This window comes from Spea bombifrons, chromosome 6 (assembly GCF_027358695.1).
Source record: "Spea bombifrons isolate aSpeBom1 chromosome 6, aSpeBom1.2.pri, whole genome shotgun sequence".
In the NCBI taxonomy this organism is placed as follows: domain Eukaryota; kingdom Metazoa; phylum Chordata; class Amphibia; order Anura; family Pelobatidae; genus Spea; species Spea bombifrons.
Window position 1 is genome coordinate 50,142,479 of NC_071092.1, and position 23,246 is coordinate 50,165,724.

The 23,246-nt window shown below is 44.6% G+C and overlaps 2 protein-coding genes across 2 annotated transcripts; both read right to left on the reverse strand.

Annotated features, from left to right (window-relative positions):
- Positions 1-10,625: 10,625 nt before the first annotated feature.
- C6H1orf52 (chromosome 6 C1orf52 homolog) lies at positions 10,626-13,007 on the reverse strand. The gene is made up of 3 exons (XM_053468723.1): positions 12,711-13,007; positions 12,091-12,301; positions 10,626-11,060 (listed from the first exon to the last, which is right to left on the reverse strand). Exons 1-3 carry the CDS (start codon positions 12,960-12,962, stop codon positions 11,011-11,013), a joined length of 513 nt encoding a protein of 170 aa, XP_053324698.1. The 5' UTR covers positions 12,963-13,007; the 3' UTR covers positions 10,626-11,010.
- A 2,981-nt stretch (positions 13,008-15,988) lies between these two features.
- BCL10 (BCL10 immune signaling adaptor) lies at positions 15,989-20,837 on the reverse strand. The gene is made up of 3 exons (XM_053469003.1): positions 20,647-20,837; positions 17,486-17,774; positions 15,989-16,856 (listed from the first exon to the last, which is right to left on the reverse strand). Exons 1-3 carry the CDS (start codon positions 20,704-20,706, stop codon positions 16,498-16,500), a joined length of 708 nt encoding a protein of 235 aa, XP_053324978.1. The 5' UTR covers positions 20,707-20,837; the 3' UTR covers positions 15,989-16,497.
- Positions 20,838-23,246: the final 2,409 nt, after the last annotated feature.

The window sequence follows — 23,246 nt, forward strand, 5'->3', positions numbered from 1 at the left end:
GCGTTGGGGCGGAGCCTGTGCTGGGAAGCTTTGGGACCCCCGCCTGTCCTCATAGTGGTCGTTCCGGTTTGTGGCGCTCTGGGTATATAGATCATACAGACGTGTCTAACGTTATCCTACGTCACCACCTATTAGTGCGCCGCTCATGATGAAAGCGGTAGAAGCATGATTAACCCGTTGAGGAGTAAAGCTGTTTTATTTCTTGTGAGGTGTTTTTGGCGCTTTTACTATCGTATTTCTAGTCAGAACTCCCTCCCTTCTCGTTTAGTTCAGCTGCACAAATTATTGTTTTTTTGGGGGGAGAAGTCGGCCTTTCTTTTGAAGCAATAGATATAGATATATGTATACATACAAAATCATTTGGTGTGAAAAAATATAAAAGGAGGAGCTGGAAAGTTTAAGGAAAAAAATCACATTTTCAACAGTTTTACCTAAAACATTAAACATAGGTGGCCGTATTCTGGCCGTTTAAGCCCTTAAGACCCCCGCCAACTGCCGTGTTCCACGCCGCTGATTTCACGCCTTACCGAGTGGGAGATAAATTAATTCTTACATCCGGTCTGCAGTTTGTTTGCCTCGCTCAGGACGGCTTTCATGCGATTTGTGTGGAACTCGCGGACCCCCCGGATCCGCTTCACTACTCTGATTTTGCCTAAGCCCCTAGGTGGGCTGGCCTTGCCTTGTCCACGCTCTTATTATAGGGCCTGCCACCTGCTCCAATGTGTTGCGTGCCCTCACGCGGTTTGAGGACCTCTGCGCAGCGCCCTCACTCCCTGCTCACGGTATCTCGCGTCTCTATGGCCTGCTCCTTGAGGCCTCCAACCCTGACCACCCCCCGTTTATGGGGCGGTGGGAGTCTGAGCTTCAGATTGTTCTCTCTTCAGAGCAATGGAGGAAGATCTGTGCCCTCACCCGCCACTGCTCCAGGAGTAACAGAGATCAAGAGATGTTATATAAATTGCTTGCACGTTGGTACCGGTCCCCCTTTATGTCTGGTCCCCTGGTTAGCTCTCTGCTTACCTAAATCCGCTACTTTTGCTCTCTCGCCAGTTCTCCTTGATTCCCCCTCCTTTTCTTTCTTCTTTCTTTCTCTCCCCTTTCTTACCCCCCCTTTTTTTTTGTCTCCTTTCCCCCTCCTTATCCTTCCTACGCCTCCCGTCTGTGTCCCTGTTGCTCCGTGGTCAGGTTTCCCGGTCTCGCGGTGCCACGGCAATTGCTATCCTCTTATGAGCCCTTTCCTATGTGCTACTGGGCTCCTTCTTTCTCACACGCTTGACCCGCTGGTCCTGGACCTTGTCTCATGGTCCGCTTGTGCTGTTTCCGCGACCCTGCGGATGCTGCCTTCATTTTCCTAATTTCGCCCATCTGCCTCACACACGTTACACTACTACATGGTGTCCACCTGCTCTGCTGTTCGTGAACCTGTGTTAACATTCACCTGCGTGCTTTTGGATTCCTCCATGCTGTATCCTCTTTTTGAGGGACATGCGCCTGTTCCCTTGTTCCGTTGGCATTGCATATGTCATTCCGTGTGATATTGTTCTTGCATTTCCTCATGGCCCGTCTTTTGTTACGCGACGGCATGCTGGGAACCACTCCTGTAATCTACTGTGATGCTACCTATGCCCCCCCCCTCCCTTTTTTCCTTTCTGTATCCCTCCCTCTACTGTTTGAAAATACAATAAAATTTGATTTACCCTAAAAGATTAATCGGGTCTGCGGACGATGTCTAACATCACCTGGAATGTGTCGAATCCACAGAGCAAAACAAGAATTAAAAGCGTGCTTATGGGGGCTTCAAATGGAAAGATGGCCACAAAAAACCCACAGAATTTGAAATATTTGTAGACAGAATGTGGTTTTAATAAAAGTCTCTAAAATTGCATTAAGTTAACGTTATTATCCCAGGAAATGGTTTGGTTTTCTGCGTCCTGGAGAAGCTGCTTCGGGGAAAGGAGGTCACGCTGGTCGATGGCTCTTTATTCTGTTCAATAGAAAGGATCTTTTTTAATTGAAGCCCCAAGATCTGGACACATCGTTAGCCATTAATCGTTTGTGACCTGATTCGGCTGTAAGTGACTGGCGTCTAATCTGATAACATTGATAGGCGAGATTGCCACCTCCTGCCCCTCCCGATGTCCCATCGCCCCTCTCACACATACTCTCATACCGGCTAATTGGTGGCATTAATGCAAGTGAAGATGCCATGTGTTGCTACATATAAGAGATGGGCACCCGGTAGAGGCAAGCAGGGAAGAAGAAAATGAGACGAGTCATAGATCCAAAAATAGTTATGGGAACGAGCCAATTGCCCCTCTATTGTCCTTTTTCTGAATCCCTTTTTAACTTATTTGGACTCATCCTAATGTGTAAAGCACAGGAAAACACTCCAATTCCCAGGAACTGGAGTCTTAATAACGGTTCGCAAAGGTTATTGGAAAGGCTCTGTGACGGGATGTAAGCAACATGTTTCCTCCACATTATGTTATTCTATTCATAGAACCGCTTTCTCTACAAATTTGAATTACTGTGAATGTAAGCGCAGGACGCACGGTGACGATAAAATGACTTCACCGGAATCTTCTTTCATGCCTTATTTCCACAGTCTGCGTCTGGTGCAGCGCATGTCGCACGCCAAATACCGGTTCCTTTAAATGTTCCCGGCGAGACATTTTGAAAACATTGCTGCTTAGATTGCGAGCTGGTGAGCCGAGACCTCTCTACACATCGCGTCTTCTCTGTTCCCGTTAAATTGTAAGCTTTGAGGGCTGCGTCCTCTCTATTCTGTCTCCCACGTTCCCTGGACATTGTAAGCTTGGAGAGCGGGCGCCCTCTGTTCTTATTAGACTGTAAGCTTGTGAGGTGAGCCCACTTTATACTATGTCTCCCCCGTTCCTTCTACAGTGGGAGGTGACCACTTTCTCTATATTATGCTTCTACTCAGTTCCCAATACATTGAAGCGCTTTTGAGCCGGGCCTTCTCTATACCCTGTGTCTCATCATTTCCTCAAGATTGTAAGCTTCTGAGCTGGGCTGTGTGTCACCCCTGTTCCCAGTAGATTGTGAGCTTGTGGGCCGGGCCCTTTCTATGCTATGTGTGTCTCCTCATGCTTTCCATAAAGCTTAACCCAAGTCCTGCAGTTAGTTATGAACCCTGAGGGACCTCGGGAGACTTCTTACATAACTGGAATAATGCGAGAAAAAAAGAGTTCAGTTTTAAAATGTATGAAAAATATAAGGTATGTGGCCTTTCCTGAAACAATGTGCTGACTATGCACGGCCCACAGACCCTCCTGCTGCTTCACTATGTGCTGCAGACCTTCGAAGACCAGAAGCAGCCGCTTCACATTTGGGGCAATGCGGGTTGAAAGGTGGTCTCCAGCCTAACAAATCTATGCACCATTTCCTAATGGTTTAATGTTCACCATTTTCTCATTGGAGAACCGAGGAGCAGGAATTGCATGGCACCTGACAGCAAGAATGAGGCACATAAGGTGTTAACTCGATGGAGGGCAGACATTGTTCTGGTGGTAACACTTACCCTCAGGTACATTATTGCACCATTCGTCAGCATTTAAAGTGCTTCTGCAGGCCACGCATTCCTGTCTAACGTCCCACATACACGCAATGTGCCGAAATCAGGAAAAGAAACATAAATACTGTGAGGAGGCCGCGCAGGACCACACGGGATTCATAAAGTTTACTGATTATCAGCCATAAGAGCCCTATAACGCAGACCGCTTATCAATCGCCTTTATCCTGCATGGTACAGCAACATATTTGTGCCCTGGCCCTGAACAACAGGCAGGCATAAACATCACATGAAAAGGGACAGTTAATTTATTAACCCTGTGAGTGCCAGAGCCCCTCCTCCTTAACTCCGTTAGTTCAGGTATAATATTTTAAGAAACTGCAAAATAAACAAAACCACAAAGTGAATATAAATGTGCAAATAAATACAAAATATAATATAACTCCCCTACTGCACTGCTGCTCCCAAAAGTACTCCTCGGGTACCACTTTAAACCATACTCCTCCACATGGGGCGCAAATACATAAGGGGAAAAACAAGATAGTGTAATATAGTATGGAGCAATATGTGGTGTATATTGAATGAATGCCACTCACAAGCGTGGATGATAATTAGGCCTTTTAATGGACGTTAATTTCAGTCAGATTGGTAAAAAACATCTACTTTTCTACTTATGGTTGATTGACTCTGTCACCTGTGTGTATGCTACACCGAAGAAGAATTTTTTTTACCAATCGGACTGAAATTAATGTTATATCCTGTATATTCCTCATATTATATATTATATACTCTCCGGCCGTATAACTAATCCCGTCCTTATAACCTGTTATATCCTGTATATTCCTCATATTATAAATTATATACTCTCCGGCCGTATAACTAATTCCGTCCTTATAACCCGTTATATCCTGTATATTCCTCATATTATATATTATATACTCTCCGGCCGTATAACTAATCCCGTCCTTATAACCCGTTATATCCTGTATATTCCTCATATTATAAATTATATACTCTCCGGCCGTATAACTAATTCCGTCCTTATAACCCGTTATATCCTGTATATTCCTCATATTATATATTACATACTCTCCCCCGTATAACTAATCCCGTCCTTATAACCCGTTATATCCTGTATATTCCTCATATTATATATTACATACTCTCCCCCGTATAACTAATCCCGTCCTTATAACCCGTTATATCCTGTATATTCCTCATATTATATATTACATACTCTCCCCCGTATAACTAATCCCGTCCTTATAACCCGTTATATCCTGTATATTCCTCATATTATATATTATATACTCTCTCCCGTATAACTAATCCCGTCCTTATAACCCGTTATATCCTGTATATTCCTCATATTATATATTACATACTCTCCCCCGTATAACTAATCCCGTCCTTATAACCCGTTATATCCCTGTATATTCCTCATATTATATATTATACATATATATATATATTTATATATGGAGTAAAGAAGGAGTGTATCCCCCGTTTTGAGGCAGAATTAGAAATCGCTTCTATGTGGTGTTTTTCTCCTTCGTCTCGATCACCGGCGAGGACCGGGATAAACGAAAGGTTGAATTCGAACCAAATGACTCTGTTACTATGTAGTTTGCATCATAATGAGTAGACACAAAACACAGTCCTATTGACAAACAGGTCATAAGAGAGCGGATGGTGTTCTCCCAATATTAAATAGCAGGGGCGCAGGACAGACCCCTCTGTGGCCCCCTCTACCCCTTGTCCAGCTGGAGGATTTCCCATTAACAACTCTCTAAGCTCCATCTTTACGCCAGTTTTCAATCCAGGTGCAAATAATGTTGCCTACGCAGATCTCTTGATTTGTACAGTGACCTTTTATGGGTTTTAAACAACATTTTTTGGCTTCCACTGCAGGTGGACATGCGCAGCCCACTTTGAGGACAGTCAATTCTGATGAGCTGCTGCTGCAAGAAGATTTGTCCAGCCGCGTATTATCTACGGCTGGCTCAGTGATATTTCTCATACGTCACCATGCTGCTCGAACGGTGGGTTGCGCAGGACCAGCACAGGCATTTTTCAGCAGAAATGGTTATTAAATAATTCCAATGTACTCAAAATGCAAAAATCACCTTAAATATATGACAAACATCTGCTATTCCAAGCTCCCTATACTTCCGAGCGCACATTTTACGACGTAGTTTAACTACCGGCTTGACACTGATCTAGTGCAATCCTGGCAGGAGTCAGCCCTCAGGCCCGGCCATCAGGATTCACTCCAGATATCCCAACGGTCAGTAAGACATCAAATTCGTGCCACAGATCAACTACCCTGAGATGGCTGTACAATATCTCTCTCTGGTACTGAAGGGTTAATCAGACATAATGGGATGGTTTGTGCCAAAATCACCAAAAAGAAGGAATTCTTCACCCATTGTTTTTCCACTGCAAATATAGCCCATTATCCCAAGACTTTGGTGCCATTTACTACAATATACTTGACTATTGGACAGCCAGGCGTATCTGAAACAACCAGCCCCAAATAACATGGCAGCATAGTGACCCCCCCCCCCGCTTCACTGAAAAAACATTGCTCACGGACGGTGGCTTTGATTATCCTAGCAGGGAGTACAACTCTGTCAGGACCGACTTGCCCAAAACTAGGATATTTGGTAAGTATGCAACACTGACCTAAGAGTTACCCTTAACCATTTCGCACACATGGATGCCGTCAACCACTGGATTTGAAGGCAAATTAATTGGTTTTACCCCTTTTCTCATAACAGATGTTTCTTCAGTTATGGAAATAATTCAATAAGTACAATATCTTTCCTGTTGATTTTTTCTGCAAAAAAAAGGATAATTTCAAACTTTTTGCAGCTGTTGTCTGGGAAAATGTGCCGGCAGGACATTCCAAATCTCCCGAGAGATCTGGGAGAAATACACTTTTCCGCTTGGCTGCCAAAGTTGCAGAAACAAATTGTTTTGTCTCAATGGGAACTGTGGGAAGACGGTGCTGTTTATTTGCTTAACAAATATAATAAAAGCAGGAGACACTCTTTAAGAAATAACAGCAAAACGCGTCGCGGAGCTGATGCTGCCGGCATCACCTGTCCTGGCTTTTCAGAGAAATACACAACCTGCTTAACACGTGGATTGCATGCAGCTTGGATGTGTCCTTCTGGGAACAGCAAACTTTATTCAATCTGAGACCCCCGATGCCCCTTTTCTGCGCCTACGTCACAGGATATTCATAAAATTAACTCCTTAATGAACACTGCTGGCTGCCAAACATTAGTGATTAAGACATGATGCCTGGTATCTGCCTGGTACATAAATATATAAAAGCTTTAACTCAAGGGGCTGAACAAAAAAGATTGCATAAAACGTTTAGGAAATGCAATTATTTTCATACACAGCCTGCATATTTTAGATGTAATTGGACAAATCAGAACAATAAAAAATAAAATGTTCTTTTTTAATACTTTGTCGAGAATCTTTTGTAGGGAATGACTGCTTGAAGTCTGGAACGCATGGACAGCACCAAACACTGGGTTTCCTCCTTTGTGGGGCCATCACGGCAGCTGTCTTCAGTTGTTTGTGGGTCTTTATGCCTTCGTTTGTGGGTCTTTACGTTTTTCCTTCAGGAAGTGAAATGTATGCTCGAACCGGTAGAGATCAGGTGATTGACTCGGCCATTGCAGAATATTCCACTTCTTTGCCTTAAAAAACTCCTGGGTTGCTTTTGCAGTCGGTTTTGGGTCATCGTCCATCTGTAAAGCAAAACGCCGTCCAATAAACTTTGCTGAATTCTGCTGAATCTGAGCAGACAATATATACCCCCCCTATACACTTCAGAATTCATCCGCCTGCTTTAGTGACCCGGTGCCATTGGAAGCCATGCATGCCCACTCCATCACACTGCCTCCAGCGTGTTTTACAAATGATGTGACATGCTTCGGATCATGAGCCATTCCAAGCCTTCTGCATACTTTCTTCTTCCATCATTCTTGTACAGGTTGATCTTGGTTTCATCTGTCCAAAGAATGGTATTCCAAAACTGGGCTGGTCTTTTTAGATGTTTCTTTGGAAAAGTTTAATCTGGCCTTTCTATTTTTGAAGGATATGAATGGTTTGCACCCTCTGTATTTGCTCTCGCAGTCTTCTCTTGTATAATGATATGCTTACCGCCTGGAGAGTGTTCTTCGCTTGTCTGGATGCTGTGAATGGGTTTTTCTTAACCATGGGAAGGATCCTACGATCATCCACCACTGTGGTCTTCCGTGGACGTCCGGGCCTCTTCGTGTTGCAGAGCTCACCAGTGAATCCTTTTTTTTCTCAGAATGTACCAAATTGTTGATTTGGCCGCTCTTAATATCTGCCTTATGGATTTTTTGCTTTTTTTGCAGCCTAAGAATGGTGTTTCACTTGCATTGAGAGCTCTTTTGACCACATGTTGTGGGATCAGAGCAACAGCTTCCAAACGTGAATGCCACACCTCGAATCAAGTCCAGACCTTTTACCTGCTTAATTGATGAAGAACTAACAAAGGAATACCCCACATCTGTCCATGAAACAACTTTTGAGTCAATTGTCCAATTACTTTTGGTCACTTGAAAAAAGAGTTGGCTACATATTAAAGAGCTGTAATTCTTAAAGCCTTCCTCCAATTTTGAATGCAAATGCCCAAATAAAAGATGAAAGACTGCACTTTAAGCCCATATTCATTATTTAACTGTAACTTGAAATTATTTTGGTAAACATATGAAATAACAAAACTTGTGTCAGTGTCCAAGTATTTTGGGGACCTTACTATATATAACGTCTTTCTCCAAGTGGGTCTCAAAGCGCTTTTTGTGCACACCCTCAGAATCAACAGCTGAATAATAGTTATTATTACCCAATGAATGGTACTCATCTATCAACCTCGGAAGAACGAAGGGCTGAGTGGACCCTGCCGGGATTTGAATCTGCAACCAACTGAGCAATCTCGCAGGTACCGGGTAACGAACAACCTGAGTGAGCGTAGAAAGAATTTTCACCTTGACCGCCTTACAGCTGTAGCTCTAGAAAACTGACATCCAATTGTCCCGGACTTATCTGGGTCGGGACAAATATATTCCCACCAGACGTTTGTTTCTACTCAATGGATTGCCTTTGTTTTAAAATGAAAAGAAAATCGCTTTTTGAGGGGCCAAATGGCACGGGATCAGGTATGTACCTACAACCAAACCTTTTTTTTAGTTGAAAGGGTTCAAGGTTTTCCAGGGCAAAATGCGTGACACTGGTTATCAATTATATTCAATAGAGTATTTTATTTGAAGGTAAGTGGGCGATTTGCTGTTAATTTGACTTTAAAAAGCTGTTAACAAGTTACTCAATTACCCAAGTCTGTCTTATTACTGGGAAATTAACAGCTGGTTCTGACTTATCTGAAGCTGTCAGCAGCAGGAGCTGCCCAGCCTCACATAATTCATGATGGTTCTTGTGTTTTGGTTCAGGAATGTTAATAGCTCCAAATTCTCACCTCAATCACAACTCAAAATACAGGCAGAGGAAACCGTGCAAGTTCCACCATAATCCTGCAACAAACTTTCCACACAGGGCCACAGCCAGCCCACACCCAAGCCAAAGAGGACATCACCTCCATATTGAGGGCTAAACTACTTGGCCTGTTCAATGACACAAAGGTCAGGGATACCAGACCCAGCCTGGCCTGGAACCACTGACTATATAGAGCTCCAGGAAATATTAACTCCCAAGCCATGGTCGAACCCCAATCAGGTTAGCTATAACTATAAATACATGAGTTGCAAGTTTAAAGAGGCTGGAGGTATCAGGAGAGGCAGAATAAGGACAAGATGTCTCAGAGAAATGGTCTTTAATTATCCACTAATCACATGTGGAGAGCAGGACACAGGACACCTAGCAAGCAGTAAGCCACGTCATTTGGCCCTTGGCTCGACGACAACCATCAAAGTGCCAGGTCTGTGGTTGATCCTTGGGTGCGTTATATTGCAGAGGGTGCACTCCCTGCCACCTGCACCTTCTAGTGGATGTATCAAGGGTTAAAGCAATTAAACAAAATATCTTAAAAAAGAGCTTAAAAGGGTATTTTGTGGTTTGTGCCAAGTATAAAGTGCTAATGATTCTCAGGTAACGTTTCCCAAACAGCCGTCCAGCACCATAAGGAGAGGGTTAATGCACACTAACAAATTGTCTTTATTACATGATACCCTTATGGGCAACGTGTCCTGTCTGATTTATATACTATAAGCCCAATTTAAAACCGCACTGTACAGGGTTAATGTGGCTAGAACATTCCATTTACAGCAGGGAACTGGGACACATCCAGCCTGACCTGTCTCACGGCTCCTTGCAGGGATTCCATTGTTTTAAGAATCAGATGGGGCTGATGTGCAGGTCAATTGGAGCTGACAAAATCCGCCCCATGTATGCCCTTCAACAGAAGAATAATGTAAAGAGCAGTTAATGGAGGCTCAAATTAACCCATCTCTCCCCATATCAAACACAGCAGCCACCAGGATCCGGAGTAAAACATCTGGTTTTCTTTAGTATCAAAATCACCAAGTTTTTCTTTTGATGGGGTACTGAAAGCCACATGTCACCCACACTGAACGCATTACAGCATGCTACAATTTACTTGATACGTGTCAGTTAAATCTGAGAACATTGGAAAGATATTGTAATTTTAACATGATTGTATACACAAAAAAATCTTCCTATTTAAAGAAAATGAACCAGGACATAAATATTCAGCCTTCAACAGGAACGCTTTCTGGGCTCTGGAATTTATCGGAGGTCACCGGCGAATCTCCAGAATCGGAATAATTCACACTCTGACCGTTAACTGTATGAGAGTCCGGTTTTGTCTGCGGCCAGTCTGCGCGTGGAAACACGTGGGTGACAGCGGGGTACCAGGCACAGGAAGCAGCGTCTCCCCTGCCTGCCAGGATTCGGACTGCACACCCCGTTTTACTCACAAACGAGAGGCGTTCTGGACATCTGCACTTTTTTACTGGAAACACAAATTCTGATACATCTGTTAATATGAGTGGGATGGAAATTGATGGCAGCAGAGAGTATGAAATCTACTTTTAATTCCAGTCATATATTTACAAGACACTTCTAAAACAGCCTCTTGTGGCATCATCACCATCCGTGGTTAACCCGGTATCTGAAAACATAGACCTTTATAAAAGGTTTCTATTAATGCAGACAAACAGCAGAACCCCAAAGGCAGCCATTACTTTGAAAGAAATATGAACACATCTCCAGGTATCTCTTGGAGGCAGATCTTTCCTCTGACTTTGCAGGGCACACGATGGACGAAGTCGCCGTCACACAGTACTTTCCATCCCAGATTAATAACGGAAATGCGCCCGCAGACTGTTACAGCCAATCACAGCCAAGCGAGCGTACAGGAACGTCTCTTCACGACTCCGCAGTGACTCCCAAATAAACTACTGGACTTTACGTTTTTTAGCTGATGACGATTTGTCTTGATCATCATCTGTAAGAGAAAAAGGCGTTAGGGCATTTGTGCCTTTCACATGATTCCTTCACAGTTCTTTAGTGCATAAGGGGTTAAAAATGCCATAATATTAATAAAACAAGGATACACATTTAACCCCTTATTTACTGAAGGTATTTTGAACTAAAAAACATAGTTATTTTGTATAATTTTAACTGATAATTACCGCTAAAGTAGTCAAGCAACATACATTACTTTCAGTGCCTTGAGTTCCTGTCTTTGTGGCAATTATAGGGTTAATATTAGAAGGTATCCATCGCTGTATCAGAGCCGTGCATTATTTTCACATTCAGTAGAGGGGTTTGTTACGGGTATAACAAATGAAACAAATTAGCCATAAAGTGCATGTATCAGGGGTATCGCACCGGTGCTTGTTGGCTCTAGTCCTATAGCCTTTTGGCCGCCATCTTGGTAAAGTCGGCCATTATTTATTATTTAAAAACAAAAAAGACTCTTACGATGTTTAGCATTTTTTGTGCGCGAGTGCACAAAAAATAACATCACCAAAAATGTATTCAGCTGCCCCTCCAGGTTACAGAAAATCCCCACATGCTCAGGTAACGGTATAGTTTTTGTAATCTACAGAGCACACGGCATAATACGCTCATCTCACTGCACGGCAGCACAGCGCAGGCACTCAGAAAATAAAGAGTTAAATGGCATAAGGGTGATGACCATCTGTGCACTATAACAGGGTACCAGAGATCCCCGCATGTTAGCACGAACGCCATGACAGTCCCAGCATGCCGGCAAAATCATCTAACAAGAGGTCAGCGGCAGCATGCAGTGACATTTATGTGTTCCTGACATTTCTACGGCAGCAGACAGCTCCTCAAACAGATCCCGGAGCAGGGATCGGATTGTATTCGGTTCCAGAGACAGATGCTGATGGGTTCCTCGACCTCCTCGAGCTGATGGCCACCTGGTTGTACACACAAGGGCTGACCAGAACTAACGATTTCTTACTAAACGGAACCAATCACCACACACTTTATTCAATTCTACTCACCCGCCGCGGCCGGATCCTCCTGCGGTTCCTCGTCCGGCAGGAACTTGGCTCGGCTTGCGCTCTGCGGGGCGTCATCGCCATTGTCCTGGTAGATTCCGGACCACTTGATCGCTCGGTCCATCTCGGGGGGAGGCGCTCTCTTCTCCTGCGTTTGGTAGGACTCAGGCGGAGGGACCGCGTTGGTCTTCCAGACTTTAAACTCTTTAGGAGGCTGCAACATAAAAGATGAGGGAAGACGTCAGAGAACGACAATATGAGTAACGCCTGCCATGCAATTCATACTAATAAAAAAACACGTCACCAGAACAGACCACCAACCCCATTAATTACCGCGAGATCTCTGGTGTAATTAGCGCAATCAATAAATTATTTCATTAATCGGACATTACTGCACTCGCGCCCCACACCACCCCTCAGGCTGGGGCATCACATACTGTAGGAAAGCGGGATAAAAGGGGCACCGGATACGTGGCACAGCCCGTCACGCGGGGTTTTAGCTGCTTCCCAAACTTCTGCCTGCTTTACTCCCTTCCTTGCATTCTGCCCCTCCGCTTTGCCCTTCATTCCCTTGTGTTAACCATGTCCTCCCTTTGAACTTTATTCACCGGCCTCCGTTTTACCTCCTCTGGTGCCCGCAGGACCCTGCTGCTCCAGTCGATGTTCCGGTTCAAGGGGTTAGTGAGGAAGGCCGGGGTCCGCACTGTCTGGAAGAGCTGCTCCGGCCGGGGCAGGGGGTTCCCGGGGGAAGGGAGTAGCTTCTTAACCGTCGGGGCCAGGCCCTTAGTCCGCTCCCTGTCCTCCTGCTCGTCCTCGGAGCTGGAGCCGCCATCGGCCGCGAAGAAGCCTAGGGGATCCCGTTCCTCAGCAGCCATGGCGGAGAGTGCGTTGGAAAAAGCCTCCCCCGAACACACGGCACCAGCACCAGGGTTCCGGGTACAGGGAGCGCAAACCTTCGCGGACACCAGGCGGCGCCGAGAGCCGGGAAAAAAATCCCTCACATGTAACAAGTCTGCCCTACGCAGGAGTCGGGAAAACATCCCTCACATGTAACAAGTCTGCCTCACATGTAACAAGTCTGCCCTACACGGGAACAGGGAAAACATCCTTCACATGTAACAAGTCTGCCTCACGGGAACCGGGAAAACATCCCTCACATGTAACAAGTCTGCCCTACACGGGAACAGGGAAAACATCCCTCACATGTAACAGGTCTGCCTCACACGGGAACCGGGAAAACATCCCTCACATGTAACAAGTCTGCCCTACACGGGAACCGGGAAAACATCCCTCACATGTAACAAGTCTGCCCTACACGGGAACAGGGAAAACATCCCTCACATGTAACAAGTCTGCCTCACGGGAACCGGGAAAACATCCCTCACATGTAACAAGTCTGCCCTACACGGGAACAGGGAAAACATCCCTCACATGTAACAGGTCTGCCTCACACGGAAACCGGGAAAACATCCCTCACATGTAACAAGTCTGCCTCACGCGGGAACCGGGAAAACATCCTTCACATGTAACAAGTCTGCCTCACGCGGGAACCGGGAAAACATCCCTCACGTGTAACAAGTCTGCCTCACGCGGGAGCCAGGAAAACATCCCTCACGTGTAACAGGTCTGCCTCACGCAGGAACCGGGAAAATATCCTCACATGTAACAAGTCTGCCTCACACGGGAGCCGGGAAAACATCCCTCACGTGTAACAAGTCTGCCTCACGCGGCAACCGGGAAAACATCCCTCACATGTAACAAGTCTGCCTCACGCGGGAGCCAGGAAAACATCCCTCACGTGTAACAGGTCTGCCTCACGCGGGAACCGGGAAAACATCCTCACATGTAACAAGTCTGCCTCACGCGGGAGCGGGGAATGCAGAACGCTCAGGGAACGCGGAAAATACATGCGAGGATTGGGTGTCTGAGGAGAAATGCATGTAATAAATTATACCCTGACCCTCACACGTGTACGAGCTTGAGGGACATCCCTTTCCAAAACCATCGACGTTAATATGAAATCGGTACTCCCTTTGCAGATATAACGGCTCCCGGTCTTCTGGGAAGGATTTCCACAAGATTTTGGGTTTCTTTGGAATTTTTGGCCGTTCATCCAGTAGAGCGTTTGTGAGGTCAGACGCTGATCTTGGACGAGACGCCCGGCTCGCAATCTCCGTTCCAGTTCATCCCAAGTTCTTCCGCGCCAAACTCCTTCAGCTGTGTCATTATGGGGAGCTTGCTGTGTGTGCGCCAGGCCACGAGCTTCAGCACTCGGCAGCCCCGCTCTGTGAGTGTACGTGGTCTACCGTTTCGTGGCTGAGCTGTTGATACTCCTAGACGCTCCCGCTTTACAAAAATGGCACTTAACAGCGGACCGGGGCAGAAATTCCACCAACTGACTTGAGGCCAAGGTGGCATCCTGTGATGGAGCCATGTTTAGTCACTGAAGTGGAGATGGCTGCCTATGGGCTGATTTTATAAACCTGTTAGCAGTGGGAGCGACGGAAACACCTGAACTCAGTAATTGGGAGGGAGCCACGGACTTTTGGGCTTGTAGTTTACATGCAGGGAGGAGGGTTACTTTTTACATAAAATGCCTGCTGGCGGCATTATACAAATACATACCAGGTCAGTATAAAATGATCTCTAGTGATCTATTAGACAAGAGGTCTCTACAAAAGACACGCGGACATCAGCTGAGACTCGAGGAAAGGAGATTTCAGCATTGGAAAGGGTTCTTCACAGAAAGAACGATCAGAATATGGAACTCTCTGCCAGAGGATGTTGTATTATGTAACTCCTTGGATAGTTTTGAGAAAAGTTTGGATTCTTTTCTGGTTCAGCATGACATAAAGCGCTACAACTGTTAAAAGGACAGTCGTATCAGCAAGTTGATCCAGAGAGTAATCTGATTGCTGCTATAGAATCAAGAAGGATTTTTTCCCCCTGTTGTGGCATAATTGGTAATTGCCCCAAGTAGGGTTTTTTGCCTTCTTTTGGATCAACTTAGGAACTTTAGAAGTGGGTACGTGTGAAAGTTTTTTTTACTATTCCTATATATTACAACCAACGCTATATATATATATATATATATATATATATATATATATATATATATATACTATACAATATGACTACATTACTATATTGCTATACCTATATATTACAACCTACACTATATATACTATACAATATGACTACATTACTATACCTATATATTACAACCTATACTATATTACTACATTACTATATTACTACATTACTATACCTATATATTATAACCTATACTATTTTACTACATTACTATATTACTAGACCTATATATTACAACCTATACTATATACACTATACTAGATTACTATATTACTACATTACTATACCTATATATCACAACCTATACTATATTACTACACCACTATATTACTACATTACTATACCTATATATTATAACCTATACTATATTACTACATTACTATACTACTAGACCTATATATTACAACCTATACTATATACACTATACTAGATTACTATATTACTACTTTACTATAATACTATACCTATATATCACAACCTATACTATATTACTACACCACTATATTACTACATTACTATACCTATATATTATAACCTATACTATATTACTACATTACTATACTACTAGACCTATATATTACAACCTATACTATATACACTATACTAGATTACTATATTACTACTTTACTATAATACTATACCTATATATCACAACCTATACTATATTACTACACCACTATATTACTACATCACTATATTACTCTACTTATATATTACAACCTTTACTATATTACTACATTACTACAGGTCGTCGGTGGCTGCAAACGTGACACATTATTTACTGAAAATTACAATGTTTGTGCAACAGTTTGAAACAATTTGCTACTTTTTATTCCAGGTTTTCCCGGCTTCCACTCAGCAAAAGGTAAGAAAAATGTCAGCGGGGTAAAACATAAAGTGGGAAGTAATCAAGTCTCCATAGCAACCAATGGAACAGTCGTGCTGATTGGACCATTCTCTTGGTTGCCAAGGCAATAAGACCATGTTTGAAAGTTTGGATTCGAATTTGTTTACACAAAGTATTTAGGAATGCGGCAGAATGTTTTACATGCATGTAATGCAACCTCGCATAATGCGTATAAAAACAAGAACAAACATGTAATCATTTGGCGAAAAGAAGTTAATAATATTCGTTTCCCAAGAAAAGGCCCACATACAGCATTTATACTACATACTGTACAATCTACGCGATAAAAATATAAAATTATGTTCCGCGTCTGTTATAGGATTTCATTTATTTCTTGTTACTTTGACTTTATCCAGTGATTTCAAGTCTCAGTCGCTGCGTCATGCAGCCGGGTGTCTACTACTACACCGTCATGGCGCAGAAAATGAGCTTGACCTTAGAGGCAGAAACTGGTTGTCGAATGCTGAGTTTGAGCAGGCTTCCTGGGGGCTACGGGGAAGTGGTGGGGCCCCAGGTTCTCCTGGTACTGGAAGCCTGCTTGATAGGGGGACACTTTGTCTGGTAACCCCTGGCTCTGAATCTGATTGGTTGATTAAGGTCAGAGATGTATTAAAGTACAGGGGGAGGCTGGCCTCACTTTCGGGGTGATAGAGAGCCGTCGATTCCTTTTCAGGTGCAAACAGCTTGTCGTCCATGGAGTACGTGTAATTTGCTTCCTGCACAGACCCGTTTGGAGTCCTTAGAATATTAATGTCTTCTAAACTGTCACCTAAAAAAGGAAATGATGCAGATTGTGAATATACACAGAGTGACGCGTATCACACGGACAGGACGTGCCGCCAAATTCCTGCCCTTAAATAGCGCCATCATGTTCTGGAGCGCAGTACACTCTGTACGTGCATACGCGACTTCCAGCTGATCTATGGATATGATGCAAACGCTCACCTACTTTATTACATGAATCCATACAATTCTATAGATAAAGAAGTGTCCATACTGCAGACAGGATACCTCTGAGGCCTAAACCTGTTCACCTTTTCTCTGGACTCTGCCGAGGAGCCAACTGTTCTCGTTTGGAAAATGGTGGTTGGTTTTTCTATTAAAGAGGGTTTGTGCCGTAACAGAGCCGAGCGCGTCGGTCAGCTTTGGCAGAGAATCTGCATGTTGGTTGGAGGAAAAAAAACTTGGAGGGTTTCTAAACCTCGCTATGGAGTTATTGAACTTAAAAGAGGGTGCGTGGAGTGAGCAGTTTGCGCCACAACTCTCATGATCCTCTTCCATCCCCTGTTGGAAGTTAAGCGAGTTGTAGTGTTAGCCCCCCTTGATACTGTAAAGCGTTGAGTACACCTTTTGCAGACACATATGTAAAAGCCCCTTCCCCGGGACCTGATTACCTACCCCGGATGGACGCCAGCTTCCTGTTTCTGGCTCTCTGGACCTCGTCCGTGATTTTGTCTATTAGGAAATCCTGTGTCTTTAGTAACCTGATGGATTCGACGAAGGCATCAAGTCCTTTGGGGTTTTTGGCCACGCGGTCCAGCAGCTCTCCGGCTTTCTTACGACTGTTCGTTTGACACAAAATTTCTTCCGTGTCATCTCTGTTCAGTATCTTTTGGGATCGCAAGTAGTCAAAATGTCTTTCCGCGATGATCTTTTCGCACAGATAGTGTCTCAATGATTCTAGAACCTATGAGAAGAACAGTATTTGAGGTATTGAGCTGGGAGGGAGGTCAGCGGGACGGGTGTATTTTTGTCTGGGACATATTGGGGTAATTCACTATTACATATATACATTTACACACATACACCAATCAGCCGTAACATTATGAGCGTCTGCCTAATACTGTCTGGGTCCCCCTTTTGCCCCGTCGAGGCACGGACTCCACTAGACCTCTGAAGCTGTACTGTGGTATCCGGCACCGAGACATTTAAGTCCTGTAAGCTGCGAGGTGCGGCCCCCATGATGCGTCCGGGGCCGGTGTTCTCCAGCGACGCACCCGGCCATCCACGTGATGTAAAAGAAAAGGGGATTCATCAGACCGGCACCTTCTTCCATTGCTCCGTGGTTCTGTAGGCGCTTTGGGCACTGGATGGGGGTCAGCATGGGCACCTTGACTGGTCTGTGGCTACGTGGCCCCAAACGCAACAAACTGCGATGCTCTGCGGCTACGTAGCCCCAAACGCAACAAACTGCGACGCACTGCGTGTTTTCCGACTCCTTTCTATCAGAACCGGCAGTCACTTTTTAAGCAGTTTAAGCTGCAGTCGCTTGTCTGTTGGATTTTGCCCCACGGACAGCCTTCGCCCCCCAGGTGCATCAATGAGCCTCGGCTGCACATGACCCTGTCGCCGGTTCCTTGGACCTCTTTTGATAGATACCGACTGCTGCAGACCGGAAACCCCTAGCAGGAGCCGCAGTTTTGGAGATTCTCTGACCCAGTCGTCTCGCCGTCACAATTTGGTCAAAGCCGCTCAGATCCTTACACTGCCCATTATTCCTTTGAGGATGAAATGTTCACCCGCTGCCTAATATATCCCCCCAGTGACAGGCGCCATGATAACGAGATTATCCGTGTTATTCCCTTCACCTGTCAGTGCACTGAATGCTATGGCTGATCGCTGTGTGTGTGTGTGTGTGTGTGTGTGTGTGTGTGTGTGTGTGTGTGTGTGTGTGTGTGTGTGTGTGTATATATATGCTGCACAGTAAAAATATACATGCGCACACACATAAATATATATATAAATATACATACACGTATATACATTACCTTTCAAAAGTCTGGGGTCACTTAGAAACGTCCTTGTTTTTTAAAGAAAAGCACATTCCCCCAAAATAACATGAAATGGATGAGAAATCCAGCGCAGGCGGGGTTAATGTTGTAAATGATTTTTAATGGAATCTCTTCATAGGCGAACATCACTCCTGTGTCCCAATGGCCCTTTATCACTCCCATCACTCCTGTGTTCCAGTAGCCTTTTATCACTCCCATCACTCCTGTGTTCCAATAGCCATTTATCACTCCATTCACTCCTGGGTTCCAATGGCCCTTTGTCACTCCCATCACTCCTCTGTTCCAGTGGCCCTTTATCACTCCATTCACTCCTGGGTTCCAATGGCCCTTTGTCACTCCCATCACTCCTCTGTTCCAATGGCCCTTTATCACTCCCATCACTCCTGTGTTCCAATAGCCATTTATCACTCCATTCACTCCTGGGTTCCAATGGCCCTTTGTCACTCCCATCACTCCTCTGTTCCAATGGCCCTTTATCACTCTCATGTTCCAGTAGCCCTTTATCACTCCCGTGTTCTAGTAGCCCTTTATCACTCCCATCACTCCTGTGTTCCAATGGCCATTTATCACTTCATTCAGTCCTGGGTTCCAATGGCCCTTTATCACTCCCATCACTCCTGTGTTCCAATGGCCATTTATCACTCCATTCAGTCCTGGGTTCCAATGGCACGTTGCACGTTGTGTTCACTGATAGAAGTTTAAGTTTAAAAGGCTGATTAATCGTTAGGAAACCCTTTTGCGATTATGTTAGAGCCAGAAATGTCCTTGTTTTCCATGAAAAGAGCTGAGTGACCCCAAAGTTCTGAATGGCAGTCTGTATGTATATATATGTATATATATATATATTCTGTTTATATTGTATATACCGGTCATTATAATTATTAATTTACTGATGGTGGCCTCCTCATTTACCTGTCAATAAACTAACGTAAGCCAATGAAACCTCTTGTTAGCCACTTGTCCCACCCTCTGCGTCTTCAGACACTCAGCGCCAAAGAATCATCGATCAGAGGCGTATTAACCCTTCTGTCTTCACCCTTCCCAGTCTCCACTGCTGTAGTTAATGTGTTGGGGGTCTGTTCCCTTCATCACTAAAATATTTGGGGGTTTAGATAGTTGAATGGATAAAGTAATGGTTGAGTGACAGGAGGCAGAAGGTTTGGGGTAAATTCAGAGGATCTAGGAGGCAGAAGGTTTGGGGTAAATAGGGGATAAATGGTGGAGACAACCAGAGGACTGATCCTGCGCAAGACGTCATTCACCTCTCACTGGGGAGGAAGGTATGTAGCCCCAAATGCTCACCATTCATACAGTCGGGTGCCCCAGCTCCCCCCGGGGGGGCAATTATCCTTGTCAGTCGCTCAATCTGAAACACTTAAGAGATGGCGAGGCATGGAGGATACACGGCTGCGACGCCTTACATTCCACATAATGGAGTGAGCTTGGTGCATACATGTAACTTAACCTGGGCAATGCGTGTAACACCGCGTTTACAGCGAGGCAGGACCATGTAACACGCCATCACACGTCTGTGTTCCCAGGAGCTGACACTCATTTCCTGATACACTTCACGGCATAACCTGTTCCTAAAGGGCCAGACATGCTCACACTATTCGCTGAGTTTGCGTGGCTGCTATTGGCTACTGGTCAGGCTGAGCTCCAGGAGACCGCGCATGGCACCAGGAGGCTCCAGCGCAGCCATGACCAAAAAATATTGGCTTGTCTGTTCCTTTGAAGCGCAGAAACATTCACCAGGTACATACTCACATCTCTCTTCACTTCAGCCATATCATCTTCGCTGAGTTTTGGGGGGCTGGTCAGGGCCATCTCAACAGGGTCCCTCCGCTGTCAGGGACATAGAAGAGCTAACACTCTAATGTGCCGTGTTTAATGCTGCAGGTTCAGCTTCCTGTCGGGACGATACAGATTGTAACAATCTCTGCTTCCTCTTGTGACGTCTTCGCACTCACTTCCTGTCTGACAGGTTTCAGCCAAGAACAACTTAACGGAGCCCGGGACGCCCTCAATGGATCCTCAAGGATCGAAGCACCCAGGGGCAGGGGCAGCTCACCCCATGTTGGGAGGGGCGGAGAGAGGGGAAGTCACCCAGTGTCAGGAGGTGGTAAAGGGTAACTCAACCAGAGTTACATTTTGACACTGGGTAGGTTGGCCCACCTCTCCCTCTCAACACTAGGTGAGACCCCGCTGCCCCCCTTGTGACACTGGGAGAGCTGCCCCCCCTCCTGGGCAACTTGCCCCCCCATTGACACTGGAAGAATTGCCCCCTCCAGGACAGGGGCGGCGGAAGGACAGCTCACCCAGTGTCAGGCAGGGTGACCAGATCAGCCATGTCTTCCAGGACACATGTCATTTTCACATATTACTGAGTGCTGCCCCCTGCAGTGCGTGCGGGGTATTCGCTTCCAGACGTGTGTAGTTAACCTTTTCAGTGCTGATGTGCAAAACCTCCATTTATTATTATTATCTTTTATTACGCAGCTCTTAATACAATACATATATTCAAGGGGTAAGACGAGAATTGACAGACGAAGACAAACCGATACATTTGGTGGAGAGAGCCCGGCTCACAAGCTTACAATCTTTGTGTGGTTAACCTCTTCACTTCCAGAGTTCCAAAGGTTCTATGTCCGCGTGTGTGTGTGTGGTTAACCTCGTCAGTGCTGAAATGCAAAACATACAAGCATGTGTATAGTTAACCTCTTCAGAGCTGGAACACAAATATTTGACTTGTATGTACATACTTAACCTCTTCAGTGCTGGAATGCGAGCCTTCCGCGTGTGTGTATTTAATCTTTTCAATGCCGGAATGCAAAACTTCCATTTATGTGTGTAATTAACTCCATAAGTGCTGAAGGGCAAAACCTCCCTTGCCCATATGTGGTTAACCTCTTAATTGCTGATGTGAAAAACTTGAATTTGTATACGGATAGTTAACCTCTTCAGCGTGAAAAGGAAAAACGTCCATATGTCTGTGTTTTTAACCCCTTAAATGCTGGAGTGCACCTCTTAGATGTTATGTGTTCAGTTAACCTCTTCAGTGCTGTAGTGCAAACTTGCACTGTGTGTAGTTAATCTCTTCAGTGGTGGAATCCAAATTGTCTCTCTACGTGTTTAACCTCTTCAGAGTTGCAATACAAAACTTCAATGTATGTATGTAATTAACCTCTACAGTGCTGGAGTGCACAACTTTCATGTGTATGTGTGTAGTGGCCCTCTGCAATGCAGGGGTGCAAAATGCCCACGTGTATTTATTTAACCTCTTCAATGGTTTACATAGTACATAAGGTTGAAAAAAGACCTAAGTCCATCAAGTTCAACCCTAACCTTACTACTCTTGATCCAAAAGGAGGCAAAAAAACCCTAATTAAGCAACATCGAATTCTGCCATCAGGGGAAAAAATTCCTTCTTGACTACAAAAGGCAATTTGATTTCTCCTTGGATCAAGAAGCTTTAAAATATTAATTCTATTTATATCCCTGTATGTCATGCCTTTCTAAAATAAATTAACCTCCTCATGCCACTCGCACGCCCAGCCCCAACTCTGTCTAAATCCTCCTGCAAAGATTAGTGTGAATTCCCGGCCTAATTTTGTGTCAGCAGCAAAAACTGTGACGTGGCTCTCAATGCAGCTTGGGAGATCATTTATAAATAAATTAAAAAGAAGAGGACCAAGGAGAGACCCCTGAGGCCTCCACTTAATACCTGTGTACAGTCTGAGTGCAAAACCTCCACATGTCTGTAGTTTACCTGTTCAGTGCTGTAGTGGAAAATGCCCGCGTGTAAGTGTATATTTAACCCTTTCAAAGCTCGAGTGAAAAAGTTCTGTGGATCTGTTGAGTTTTAATGCTGGTGTGCGAAACTGACATGTGGATGTAGTAAGTTAACCTCTTCAGTGATGGAGTCCAAATTGTCTGTGTGTGGTTAACTTCTTCAGTGGTGATGTGCAAAACCATATACATGTGTATATGTGTAGTTAACCTCTTCAATGCTGGAGTGCAAAAACATCCCTTGATGTGTGTCATTAACCTCTTCAGCACTGAAATGCAAAACCTCTAAGTGTATGTATAGTTAAGCTCTTAAGGGCTGAGGTGCAAAACTGCATGTTTGCAGTTAACCTCTTTAATGCTCAAATGGAAAACTTCCATATGTATGTGTGCGGTTAACCCTTTCAGGGCTGGAATGCAAAATATCCATGTGTATTTGTGTAATTAACCTTTTTAATGTTGAAATACAGACCATCCATGCATTTGTGTAGCTACCCTCTGCAGTGTTGGTGTGCAAACTATCCATGTATATGTGTGTCTTTAACCCTTTCAATGCTTGCGTGCATCCATAGCTTTCAAGC